The sequence below is a fragment of the Panthera pardus genome, unplaced genomic scaffold (assembly GCF_024362965.1).
Source record: "Panthera pardus isolate Hobbes unplaced genomic scaffold, ASM2436296v1 HiC_scaffold_17, whole genome shotgun sequence".
Taxonomy (NCBI): Eukaryota; Metazoa; Chordata; class Mammalia; order Carnivora; family Felidae; genus Panthera; species Panthera pardus.
Window position 1 is genome coordinate 145,468,731 of NW_026526732.1, and position 14,385 is coordinate 145,483,115.

Here is a 14,385-nt window from a genome sequence, read left to right on the forward strand (position 1 = left end):
AAAATACCTCTTCCATCCTCTTTTATATTCCCCAACCACATTCTCACTTTATTGAATTGTGATCTTTAATTCACAGGACTGGCTATACAACACACAACTGCTACCCAGTGCTTTGAAAGTAAAAATACAATATTGGACTATGGCCCAATCAGTTCACTTTTCAAAAATCTCGGTTTTATCACCTATAAAATGGGGATAACAGCAATATTAGGATTGTTGTGGAAATTACATGAAATAACTCGTGAAAAAAATTGAGTGCAATGCTTGGTATATAGTAAGTGCTCTATAAATATTGGTGATGATGATGATGATAATAAATGAGCATTCTGAAGGAAAACAACATTGCCGACACATTAAACTTGTTTTCAGCTTCACCTATAAAAGAACTACTTGGGTAATCTACATATTTGGAGTATCTTATAGCTATGTGATATGTGTGTGTGTGTGTGTGTGTGTGTGTGTGTGTGTACACACTTTTCCATATTTATGTGGGAAGCAATTTAGAGTTTATGCTTTTTTTATTATTCAAAAACATAGATGATCAAGAATGACTGGGGCACCTGTGTGACTCAGTCAGTTGAGCATCTGACTGTTGATTTCAGCTCAGGTCATGATCTCATGGATCATGGGTTCAAGCCCCATGTCAAGTTTTGCACTGACAGTGGGGAGCCTGCTTGGAATTCTCCCTCTCTCTCTCTCTCTCTCTCTCTTCTCTCGATTTGTCTCTCTCTCTCAAAATAAATAAATAAAAACTTAAACAAGACTGTACTTTCTTCCACAAATGAATCTATAGCTATCCTCAGTAACTCCTCCTTCTCATTTTCTTTTTTTTTTTTTTTAATATTTGTTTTTGAAAGAGAGAGACGGAAGGAGAGAGAGGGAAGGAGAGGGAGAGAGAGGGAGAGAGTGCAAGCACAGGAGGGGCAGAGAGAGAGGGAGATAGAGAACCCCAAGCAGGTTCCAGACTGTCAGCACAGAGATGGACACGGGGCTTGAACTCATGAACCATGAGATCATAGTCTGAGCCAAAAATCAAGAGTCAGACACTTAACTGACTGAGCCAATCAGGGGTCCCTCCTCATTTTCTTAAAAGAGCAGGATGAAAAAAAAGCAGGATGATATAGATTTGGTTTTTAAGTTTTTATTATTTATTTTTGAGAGAAAGGGGTGGGGGAGGGGCAGAGAGAGAGGGGGACAGAGGATCTGAAGTTGGCTCTGCACAGACAGCAGAGAGCCCAATGCCAGGCTCAAAATCATGAATTGTAAGATCATGTCCCAAGAGCCAAAGGCACATACTTAACCCACTGAGCCACCCAGGTGCCCCAGGATGATATAGATTTTTAAAGTTTACTGTGACCCTTTGAGACTGTGTGTTCCAACCATGTTATTTTATGCATGAAACTGAAGGAAACTGAAACTCAGTTTCTGAGAAACTTAAGCCCAATAATACCATTAGTTAGAAAAACAGCCAAGGCTGGAACCCCAGTCTCCTGATACCCTGTGCAGTGTTTTTTCTGCTACACTGTGGTGCCACTAACTGGGTACTTGACAGTCATTTAAGAAATAGCAATCTTAAGTATCAGGCACTATTCTGGCACCTGTGGACACAACCATGAAAAAAGTCCTGCCTCTTGGGTTTAGATGAATGGACAAACATTGAATCAGGTCCTGACAAGTGCTATGAAGAAAAGGAAAGGATAAAGGGAAGATGTTGTATTGACCAGTTAATCTTTAGTATTTTTGGTGAAAATTGGAGGTGATACTGACTTTTACCTCTTAATCACTTCCCCACAACATAGCAACATAATTGAATGTAAAGAAAACTAGGCTTCCCAGCAAGACACTTGGGCTTTAGCCCCAATTCTAATTATTAGACAACCAAGGCTGTTTAACCTTCTGTGTTTCTCCATTTGGAAAATGAGATTAATATATGCCTTGAATTTTTTTTATAGGGTGGTTTTGAGTATAAAATTGTACAAGAGAAAGTTTTGCAAAACAGCATTGTTATGCAAATGTAAAATATCATTATATGGAAATTCTATTTCCATAAAAGTGTACTGAGAATCTAGATTAAAAAAAAATTTTTTTTTATCTCTTTCCACTCAACCAGAAATGATGCAACCAGAGAAAGACTTCCAGGGTTTTGGCTTTAAACGTAAGCAAAATTCTTTTGCCTATGACGTCCAGCGAGATGTGTACAATGAGGAGACCTTTCAACAAGACCACAGAAGGAAGAGCATTTCCTCTGGGAACTTGGATATTGACATCACTACCTTCAGACACCACATCCAGTGCCGGTGGGTGTGTGGGGTCATTCAACTGCCTCCAAGCTGTCAGCACCAAAACTCTATTCCTCTGGTGATGACTTCTGTCTTCTTCCTCTGAACTCCTGTCATCAGGACCCTTAGTTTACTGTGCAATTTTTCTTCAGTCACTTGTTTGTGGTTTGTCTTGTAGCACCCTCTTGATTATAAATTTCTTGGGCATAAAGACCTTGGATGCCCCCCACAGCATCTAGGGATGATATTTAATAAATACATTGTTCGGTTAACCACTATTACCAGTTTCCTAACAAGAAGCAACTGGGATGGACTAATTAATGGTAGCAGAATGGGATCCTTCTAACCTCATAGCCAGTGGTGCCCACCAAGTCCTTGTAGTCGTACAACATAGGACTTACCCCCCTGATACCCAGTGTGATTGTGTAAGTCCGAAGTTGAGGGGCTCTTAACCTGTTTTTGTGCTGCGAGTCTTTTAGCAATCTAGTAAAGCTTATGAACATCTTTTCAGAATATTTTTTTTTTACTTTTAAAAACTGTGGTAAAACACGTATCACGTAAAATTGGCCGTTTTAACCCATTTGAAATGTACAAATCATGATGTTGTGCAACCATCACCACTGTTTTCAAAACTTTTTCATCATCCCAAACAGAAACTTTGTACCCATTAAGCAATAATTCCCCATTTCCCCCTCACCCTACCCCTTGGTAACCTCTCCTCTATGTTCCATCGCTGTGCCTCTTCTAGATATTTCCTTTTCTTATTTAAGTTTATTTTGGGACAGCGAGAGAGAGAACACCATCAGGGGAGGGGCAGAGAGAGGGAAAGAGAGAGAGAGACTCCCAAGCAGGCTCTGCACTGTCAGCGCAGAGCCCGACGCGGGCTCGAACTCACAAACTGTGAGATCATGACCTGAGCTGAAATCAAGAGTCAGATGCTTAACAGACGGAGCCACACAGGCCCCCTTGATATTTCATTTAAGTGTAATCACACAATTTTTGTCTTTCATGTCTGGTTTGTTTCACTTAGCATAATGTTTTCAAAGTTTATCTATGCTGTAACCTGATCAGTACTTCATTTCATTTTATGGCTGATGATATCCCATTGTGTGTATATATCACGTTTTGTTTATCTCTTCATCTGTTGATGGACACTTGGGTTGTTTCCACTTTGGGGCTATTGTGAATAATGCTGCTGTGAATATTGGCATAGGAGTATCTGTTTGAGAACTTGTTGCCAATTCTTTAAGGTGTATACCTGAGAGTAGAATTGTTGGATCATATGGTGACTCTATGTTTAATTTTTTGAGAAACTACCAAACTTTTTCACAGTAGTACACCATTGTACATTCACACTGGCAATGTACAAGTGTTCCAATCGCTCTGTGTCCTCTTCAACTTGTGTTATTTTCCATTTTTTAAAAATAAAGTCATCCTACTAGACATGAAGCGGTATCTCATTGTGGGGTTTTGTTTTGTTTTTTGAATTTTCCTGATAACTAAATGTGTTGAGCATCTCTTCATGTGCTTATTGGTCATTTGTATATCTTCTTTGAGGAAATGTCTATTTATTTCTTTTGCTCCTTTTAAAATTAGATTGCCTTTTTGTTGTTGAGTTGTAGTAGTTCTCTATATATCTTGGATATTAAACCCTTATCAGATATATATTTTGCAAATGTTTTCTCCCATTTTGTGGATTGTCTTTCTGTGGATTGATAGTGTCACAGTTTTTAATGCACAACAGTTTTTAATTTTAATGAAATCTGATTTATCTATTTTTTTGGTTTTGTTGCCTGTGATTTTTGTGTCATAGTTAAGAAACTATTGTGAAATCCAAGATTATGAAGATCTTCCTCTATCTTTTCTTCTAAGAGTTTTATAGTTTTAGCTCTTAAATTTAGATTGTTTTCCATTTTGAGTTAATTTTGTATATGGTATAAAGTAAGGGCCCGACTTCATTCTTTCCATGTGGATATTCTGTTTTCCCAACACCTTTGTTGAAGAGACGACAGTTCTTTCCCCCACTGAATGATCTTGGCCAGAATTTTTTTTTTAACGTTTATTCATTATTGAGAGACAGAGAGACACAGAACATGAGCAGGGGAGGGGCCAAGAGATGGAGAGACACAGAATCTGAAGCAAGCTCCAGGCTCTGAGCTGTCAGCACAGAGTCGGATTCGGGGCTCGAACTCACAAACAGCGAGATCATGACCTGAGCCAAAGTTGAACGCTCAACAGACTGAGCCACCCAGGCACCCCCAGAATATTTTTTAATGCATAAAATACATAGGATTATAAAGGAAACCAGTTGAAATACAGTTCTCAGAATAGAAAAAATACCACTATTATGTTATTTAATAATGTGGATCTAGTAACTGCCATAATTTCAAAGTAGTGATGAAATAAATGATGTTTTATGATCTCTGCAGCAATTTTAGTGTAATATGAAAATATTGTGATTTCTATTAGTGACAAAGTCAGGTTCTGCTGATACTATAGTGGTTTGCTGTCAATGTTCATAATTGAAGGAAATGCTAAATTTCAGTTAGGAGGTAACGAAAACAAAGATAGAATTTTTCCTAAGTTCGTAAACCTCTACAAATTCTATCCATAGACCCCTTGGGGGTCCATAGACCTCAGGTTAAGGACCCTTTGTGACCTATATCATAGTATTAGCCCTAATTATTCAAGTTGTTCTCACTCATACTTGGGATTTTCAGTCCCTCTCATCCCTTGATTTATCACTACTATTGGCATGTGTTGGGTGACAAAAAAGAAAGGCCTCCATGCAGCCCAATTGTAGACCTTCCTTATTGAGGCCTTCTCCTTTGTCCATATCCTGCCTTTTGCAAGTTGTAGTCTCAGAGACCCTCCCTAGTCCTACATCACTACTCTCATGTTCTTTGCTCCTGATGGGTCAGAGGTCATATGTCAAAGAAGGAGATTGGGGGCACATTGGCTTTGTCTCTACAAAATAAGAGTCTTTTCCTGACTTATACTTCATCACAAAAATGTATGACCAAAGAGGCATGGGTGGCTCAGTCAGTTGAGGTCTTGCTTTCGGCTCAGGTCATGATCTCAGAGTTTGAGTTCAAGCTCCCCATTGAGCTCTGTGCTGACAGTGCAGCTGGCTTGCTCTCTTGCTCGCTCTCTCTCTCTCTCTCTCTCACACACACACACACACACACACAATAAATAAATAAACATTAAAAAATTTTTTTTAAATAAAAAATTTTTTTAAAAGTTTCAATCAAAGAAATTTCAGCCTAACTCCCCTCCACCTGCCCTATCCTTAGACACTTAAATCTGATCAATTCTGCCTCCCATGGGCTTTTGTCTTACTCCCTACTTCTAAAATGTACAGTTATATCCACTTCTGGGTTTTAACGTGAAAGGTAGCACAGCTCCGTGGTTAAGAGCAAGACTCAGAGGCCAGATTGCCTGGTTTTGAATCCCAATTCTGCTGCTTCCCAACTGTGTGACATTAGGTAAGCTCTCCAACCCTACTTTGCCTCAGTTTCCTCATCTGTAAAAATGAGGATGATGCTTACGGCTACTTGATAAGGGGATTGTGAGGATTTAAAGAGTATTTGTAAGGCACCTACCAAATAGAAAACACTATATGGGTGGGGGTTTTTAGTTTTAAAAAAATCTTTGAACTCTACCTCTTTTACAGAAAACCTCATCTCTTTCCTCATTTTCTCCCTTTTTATTAGCAACCACAAATACTCCCTTTGTTGTCAAGGGAGTGTGCTTTCACAATGACTCTTACATTCCTCACTTTAATGATGCCTTAAGTCAAATCCAGGTTCATGTTGAAATGCTTATACTGTTTCCCCCACTGGCTTTAATTCCTATTCCTCTAGCTCCTTCCTTGATTTTCTTTCAGTTTTAGAGCCTTGTCATTCGAGGTCCTGTGTATTTTTTTTTTCCATGCTAATGAGCTTTGATGACTCTGCCTACAGTGGCTTGTCTTCTGCCAAGTGGCATATGGAGAGAAGGAGAGACTGGACCGGATGAAGAAACAAATTGTCCCAGTGACATGCTCTGCTCTCCCCTTTGGGGGCTATAATTGGAGAGAGCACACTGTGTGCACCTGCCTAACATCCAGGGACTCTCATAAAAATAGCAATGTGATGTTCCTTCCAAACCAATGGTCTTGTTCCTGGCTCCCAAACAGAATTCAATAGCTGTCAGTAGGAATTGTGGTGGTAATAGAGTGTACAGAACACGGAAGTAGAAATCAGAAGACCCGGTGGTTTATAGCCCCAGCTCTGCCCACACTACTGCGACCTTGGAAAAGTCACTTACACTTAGTTGGTCTTAATTACCTTAGGGAAAGTGAGGCTCATAGTTGTGGGAATCAAACATGTGAAATTCTTTCTAAGCACACATTTTAGCCTTGCATACACTAAAGTTATATTTGTTACTATAGTCAAATCTCAGCTATCCAACTATAGCGCACACATGGAAAACCTTCATACATTTTGCTTTCAGCCCACACTAAAATATAAGCAGCAAAGAGCAATTTAAAACTAAATTAGTTTTGGGGCGCCTGGGTGGCTCAGGTGGTTAAGCATCTGACTTCGGCTCAGGTCATGATCTCCTGGTTCATGAGTTAGAGCCCTGTGTCGGGCTCTGTGCTGACAGCTCAGAGCCTGGAGCCTGCTGCAGATTCTGTGTCCCCCTCTTTCTGTGTCCCTTCCCTGCTCACCCTCTGTCTGTCTCTCTCTCTCAAAAATAAATAAACTGGCTGACTGATTAGCTGAGCGACTGATTGATTCACAACGATTCTGCTGTTTTAGATGATCTAAGTATTAGGGGTGCCTGAGCGGCTCAGTTGGTTAACCATCTGACTCTTGAGCTCAGCTCGGGTCTTAGGGTCATGAGTTCAAGCCCTGTGTTGGGTTCTGGGCTGAGCGTGAAGCCTACTTTAGAAAAAGTATTTCCAGGGAGGTAGATTAATCAATTTATTTTAAAAATAAATAAAGGGCTCCTGGTGGCTCAGTCTGTTAAGCGTCTGACTCTTGATTTTAGCCCAGGTCATGATTTCATTGTTCCTGAGATCAAGCCCTGCATCAGGCTTGACACTGATGGTGCGGAGCCTACTTGGGATTCTCTTTTTCTTCTCTCTGCCCCTCCCCCACACTCTCTCCCTGTCTCTCAAAATAAATAAATAAATAAACATTTAAAAATAAATAAGTAAAATAAAAGTTAAAGTGGGTTTTCTCAATCTCAGCATCATTAACACTTTGGACCAGAACATTGTTTCCTGTGGGGGGTTGTCCTATGCACTGAAGGATGTTTAGCAACATCCCTGGCCTCTACTCACTGCCTACCAATAGCACCCCCTCCCTGAGTTGTTGACAATTAAAAATGTCTCCAGACATTGCCAAATGACCCCTGAATGACAAAATTGTTTCTGATTGATGTCCACTAGGTTAAAGGATAATAAAGCTTTATTTTATTTATTTATTTTTTTAATTTTTTTTTTAACATTTATTTATTTTTGAGACAGAGAGAGACAGAGCATGAATGGGGAAGGGTCAGAGAGAGGGAGACACAGAATCTGAAACAGGCTCCAGGCTCTGAGCTTTCAGCACAGAGCCTGACGCGGGGCTCGAACCCACAGACCGTGAGATCATGACCTGAGCCGAAGTCGGCCACTTAACCGACTGAGCCACCCAGGCGCCCCAATAAAGCTTTATTTTAATGCCTTTTCTTTACATAGCTAACTCCTAAAGCACAGGATTCCATCCACTACATTTTCTTCTTCTTCTTCTTCTTCTTCTTCTTCTTCTTCTTCTTCTTCTTCTTCTTTAATATTTACTTATTTTTGAGAGAGGTAGAGAGAGAGAGGTGGGGGAATAGGCAGAGAGAAAGGCAGACAGAGGATCTGAAGCAGGCTCTGTACTGACGGCACACAGGATGCGGGGCTTGAACTCACAAACCACGAGATCATGACCTCCATCAAAATCTGACACTTAACCAACTGAGCCACCCAGGCGCCCCTCCATTGCCTATATTTTCTATAAATTTCGACATACTACAGATCAAAACCAAATATAGTTAATTTTCAGTAAAAAAAAAAAAAAAAGCATATGGAATGACACGGATGTGTTAATTGCCCCTGGTTTCCATCAATATCACATCTCAAAACACTGTGCTTATCAAGAGAAAGCAATAACAGTCCATTTTTCTACTAGAAAGTTTCTAGGTTTAATTCTTTCCAAACATCCTGTTTTGTATGCTAGACTATAAGGCTGAGTTCTTGTCATATGTATGGCATTTGGTTCCCAACCAGAGGCAATTTCGTCCCCGAGGGAACATTTGGCAATGTTTAGAGACTTTTTTTTGCTTGTCACGAGTTGAGGAGGGCATGCTATTGGCATCTGGTGGGTAGAGGCCCAAGGATGCTGCTAAACATCCTGCAGTGCACAGGACGGTCCCACAACAAAGAGTCATCTAGCCTGGCTTGTCAGAACATCAACAGTGCTGACAAGAAACTCTGCTGTATGGGAAGAACGACGCACTGTGCCTTTTCTTGGCTATGCGGGCTTTTTCTTCGGAAAACCGAATCAAGTCTCTGTTCTTTCTCGCAGCTGCTCATGGCACAAGTTCCTAAGATGCATGCTAACGATCTTTCCCTTCCTGGAGTGGATGTGTTTGTACCGATTCAAGGATTGGCTTCTCGGAGACCTACTTGCCGGTATAAGTGTTGGCCTTGTGCAAGTTCCCCAAGGTAAGGAAGATACAAAGCCTTTTCACCCACAACCTATCAGGCCTTGTCTGCTTACCCAGATTAAACAATTTACTTTGCTAGGCGAATAGAAAAAAAAAAAAAAAAAATAGGTGAGTTCCACTCACATTATTATCATTTCTTCCCTTACCAGCCAGATTTCGAACTCTTCCAGCATGGTTCCAAAAGATTCAGTTTAGAGCTATAAATATCTTCCAGATTATTTGCAATGCCCATTCAATGGTCATTTTTTTGTTTTGTTTTGTTTTGTTTTTTGTGTTTTTTTTGCTTGACTAGTTATTTCATGTTCACACAGCTACAATAGACCTCAGTGGGCATTAGTTTTTCTTAAGAAGGTGGAGGATAAGTATGGGAGCTATCTGGGTTTTAGAAGCCTCATTTCCCAAATAGAACCAACATCTCTTGTCATTCTCTTATCTGTTGCTTCCAGAGTCCCACAAATGGCATGCCCCATTACAAGAGTTATTGTGCTCCAAGAAGCCCAAAACTAGGGATTCCCACTGGGTATTTATTGTTCTGGACCAGTCTTCTTGGTCCAGGTATAGTAGACTAATTGGGCTCATTTTTACCATAACCAGCATTAGCTGGGAACACAGCTGACATTCCACCATTACCAGGTTTCCAAAGAAACAACTGGAAAGTGAACCCAACATCAAATTTATCCACAGAGAAAGTGAAAAGATTGTATTCATTCTTTACTCAGAGTACCACGCAATTCCCTACGTAGTATTGTTTAAATACTATTTCTCTATTTTTCTGGAGCCAGCCAGGTAGGATTGAATCCTGTGATCATACAGGTTGTGCAAAGCACAAAGAGGCCAAGCAAAGGAGCAAGTGGTAGGTACCGGACATCCAAATGTGGCACAAGGCTGATCATTGAAGAAAAGGGATCCCTTTTAATTAAAAAAAAAAATTTTTTAACATTTATTTATTTTTGAGAGACAGAGCATGAGCAGGGGAGGGGCAGAGAGAGAGGGAGACACGGAATCCGAAGCAGGCTCCAGGCTCTGAGCTATCAGCACAGAGCCTGACACAGGGTTCGAACCCACGAACCGTGAGATCATGACCTGAGCTGAAGTCTGACGCTTAACTGACTGAGCCACCCAGGCGCCCCCCAAAGGGATCCCTTTTTAAATAATTAATTACCCTGCAGTAAAATTGACTTTTTTCCTTTTGGTGTTCAGTTCTATAAATTTAAACACATGTATGGATTTCTGTAACTACCACCACAGTGAAGATCCAGAACAGTTCCATCAGCCCCCAAATGCTCTTATGCCGCCTCTTTAAGTCACATCCTCCCCTGGCAGCCACTAATCTGTTCTCTATCACCATAGTTTTGCCTTTTTGAGAATATCATGTAAATGGATTCATGCAGTATATAACTTTTAAAGGCTGGCTTCTTGAATTCAGCATGATGTCTTTGAAATTGATGCAAACTGTAATATGCATCAATAGCTTGTTCCTTTTCATTGCTGAGTAATAGTCCATAGGATGGCTGGACTGAGTAACAGTCCATAGGATGGTTTGTTTATTTATTTATTTACTTATTGATAGATATTTTGTTTCCAGTTTTTGGTTGTCAAAAATAAAGTTGCCATGGACATTCAGGTACAGGTGGTTTTTAAAAAATGTTTACTTATTTATTTTGTGGGGGGCGGGGGAAGGAGCAGAGAAAGAGGGAGAGAGAGAATCAGAGAATCCCAAGCATGCTCCATGCTGTCAGCACAGAGGCTGACTAGGAGCTCAATCTCACGAACCAAGATCGTGATTTGAGCCGACATCAAGAAACTGATGCTTAACTGACTGAGCCATCCAGGCACCCCAGGCACAGGTTTTTATGTAAACATAGCTCTCATCTCTCTAAGGTGATATGGTTGGTCATGTGGTAGGTGTGTGTTTAACTTTATAAGAAACTGTCAATCTATGTACCTGAGTGGCTGTACCTGCCATTTTACATTCCGACCAGCAAGGTATGAGAATTCTAGTTCCTCCACACCCTTCATTTTATATTGTCTGTATTTTTTATTTATTTCCACCAGCACAAGGATCCCTCATGTTGCCCTTTATTTTTAAGGTTGTTTTGTTTTGTTTTGGTTTTGGTTTTGTTTTATTTTTTGAGAGAGAGATTGCGAGCGGGGGAGAGGGGCAAAGGGAGAGGGAGAGAGAGAGAGAGAGAGAGAGTGAAAGACTCTTAAGCAGGCTCTGAGCTCAGTGCAGAGCCCAATGCAAGGCCCGATCCTACAACCTTGGGATCATGACCCGGAGCCAAAATCAGTTGTCAGATGCTCAACCAAATGAGCCATCCAGGCGTCCCTCATGTTTCCCTTCTATAGTTACCCCCACTTACCCCTTGCCCCCATCCCCTCCTTAACCCTGGAAACCACTAAACTGTTCTTTTCTAGAATGTTGTCACTTTGAGAAAGTTACATAAATAGGGTCATATAGTATGTAACTCTTTGAGATTGCCTTCCCCCTCCCCCCATCTTAATTCTCTGGAGATTCATCTAGGTTGTTGTATGTATCAATAGTTTATTCCTTTTTTTTATTGCTGAGTAGTATTCCATGGTATGGATGCACCACAGTTTATTTAAAAATTTTTAATGTTTGGGGCACCTGGGTGGCTCAGTCGGTTGAGTGGCCGACTTCGGCTCAGGTCACGATCTCGCGGTCCGTGAGTTCGAGCCCCGCATCGGGCTCTGTGCTGACAGCCTATAGCCTGTTTCGGATTCTGTTTCTCCCTCTCTCTGACCCTCCCCCGTTCATGCTCTGTCTCTCTCTGTCTCAAAAATAAATAAACGTTAAAAAAAATTTTTTTTAAATAAAAAAAATAAATTTTTAATGTTTATTTATTTTTGAGAGAGACACAGAGACAGAGACAGAGTGTGAGGGTGGGAGGGACAGAGAGAGAGGGAGACACAGAATCCATAGCAGGCTCCAGGCTCTGAGCTGTCAGGCACAGAGCTTGATGCAGGGCTGGAACCCGCAAACTGTGGATCATGACCTGAGCCAAAGTTGGACACTTAACTGATGAGCCACCCAGGCACCCCGCACCACATCTTATTTAAACATTTACCCTTAAAGTACATCTGGATCATTTTCAAGTTTTTGGCTATTACAAATATAGCTGCTATGAAACATTTGTGTGTAGGTTAATGAACATAGTCTTCTTTTCTCTGGGATAATCGTCCAGGAGCACAATTATGGGATTGTACGGTAGTTACAGGTTTAGAGTTTTAAGTAATTGCCAAGCTATTTCCTAGAATGGTTGTATCATTTTATGTTCCTACCAGCAATCTCTGATACAGTTGCTCTGCATTCCCACTAGCATTTGTCACTACTTTTTATTTTAGCCATTTTAGTAGGGATGTGGTGAGGTCTCTTGTGGTTTCAGTTTGCATTTCCCTAATGGCCAATGATGTTTAACATTTTTTCGTATGCTAATTTACTCACCTAAATATTTTAATGAAATGGCTCTTGTCTTTTGCTCATGTTCTAATTGGATTGTTTGCATTTTCACTGTTGAGGTTCAAGAGTTATTTATAGTCTAGATATTAGTCCTTTGTCTTTTGTGTTTTGCAGATAATTTCTCCCAATCTGTAGCCTGTCTTTTCAGAGTATTTACAGAGCAAAATTCTCAATTTTGATGAGGACTAGTTTTTAGTATTTTTTCTTGTAGCCATTAAAAGAGGTATGTAGTGAGATCTCATTGTGGTTTTAATTTGTATTTCCCTAATGGCTGATGGGGTTGAACATCTTTTCATGTTCGTATTCACCATCCTCATAATCTCTTCGGTGAAGTGCCTGTTCAAGTCCTTTGCCCATTTTTTAATTGAAAAAAAAAATTCTCTTTTCTTATTGTTAATTTTTGAGACTTCTTTATGTATTCTAGATACCAATCTTTTGTCATACATACAATTTGCAAATAGTTTTCCTCAGTGTGTAGCTTATCTTTTTTTTCTCTTGAGAGTGTCTTTGACAGGACAAAAGGTTTTAATTTTAATAAGTCCAGTTTATCCATTTTTTTTCCTTTTATGGATTATGAATTTCCTACTGTATGTAAGAACTTTACACCTAATCCCCAGGTCACAAAGATTTTCTTTTATGTTTTTTTCTAAAAGACTTATAGCTTTATGTTTTACATTTAGATCCATGATCCATTTTGAGTTAATCTTTACATAAAGTGTGAAGTTTAGGTCAAGCTTTATTTTTTGTTGTGTTTTCAACATGATTTTTAAAGACTATCCTTAAATGAATTGTTTTTGCACTTTTGTCAAAGATCAAAGAGCCATATTTTTGTATGTCTATTTCTGGACTTTCTATTCTGTCCCATTGATCTACTTGTCTATCCCTTTACCAATACCATGTCTTGATTATTCTGTCTTTATAATGAGTCTTAAAATTGGATAGTGTGATCCTTCCAATTTTGTTCTTTTTCAAAGCTGTTTTAGCTATTTTATATAATTTTTAGAATCAGCTTGTTTAACCTACCAAAAAACCCTATGGAGATTTTGATAGCTGCTGCATTAAGTCCATAGATCACTTTGGGGATAATTGATGTCTTTATTATATTGAGTTTCCAGTTCATGATCACAGTATGTCTCTCCATTTACTTTCGTTTTCCTTGATTTCTTTCATTAGCATTTGGAGTTTTCAGCATACAGATCCTGCCCATTTGCTGTTAGAATTAGACTGAGTGTTTCATTTTGGAGATACTCTGTGTGGCGATTAAAAACGTGTTTGGTTTCCAATTATTCATTGTTTGCATATAGAAATACAATTGATTTGTCTATTCACCTTGTGTCCTGTAACTCATTTATTAGTTCCAAGAATCTTTTGTAGATCCCTTGGGACTTACTACATTGATAATCATGTCATCTGTAAATAGGGACAGTTGTGTTTCTTTCTAATCTGAATGGCTTTTATGACTTTCTCTTGCTTATTGTACTGACTAAGACTTATATGTACTCTGTGTTGAATAAGAGTGGTGAGAATAGATATTTTTGACATGTTGCTGATCTTCGGACGGAAAACATTCAATCTCTCACCATTAAGTATGATGTTAGCTGTAGGATTTTTGTAGATGCCCTTTATTAGGTGGAGGAATTTTCCATTCTATTCTAGTTCACTGAGAATTTTTATCATGAGTGGATGTTGTATTTTGTCAAATGCTTTTTCTGTATTATTGATATGACCATGTGATTTTTCTCTTTAGACCATTAATATGGTAGATTACATTGATATTTAAATATTGAATTAGCCTTGCATTCCTGGAATAAAGGAGTACCTTTTCAAATTTCTATGTGGCGGCTGTAAACCAAAATGATCCATTCATGTGAGTACCTTCAC

General features: G+C 39.5%; 1 protein-coding gene across 3 annotated transcripts in view; it reads left to right on the forward strand.

The window, feature by feature from the left end:
* Nucleotides 1–14,385, forward strand: part of SLC26A8 (solute carrier family 26 member 8) — an 84,484-nt gene that overhangs the window by 10,069 nt on the left and 60,030 nt on the right. For all 3 annotated transcript variants that reach the window (XM_019456902.2, XM_053905089.1, XM_019456901.2), the window contains exons 2-3: nt 2,111–2,297; nt 8,882–9,021. In XM_019456902.2, coding sequence (XP_019312447.2) covers nt 2,113–2,297; nt 8,882–9,021 — 325 coding nt within the window. In that variant the 5' untranslated portion in view covers nt 2,111–2,112. The remainder of the gene's footprint in view (nt 1–2,110; nt 2,298–8,881; nt 9,022–14,385) is intronic.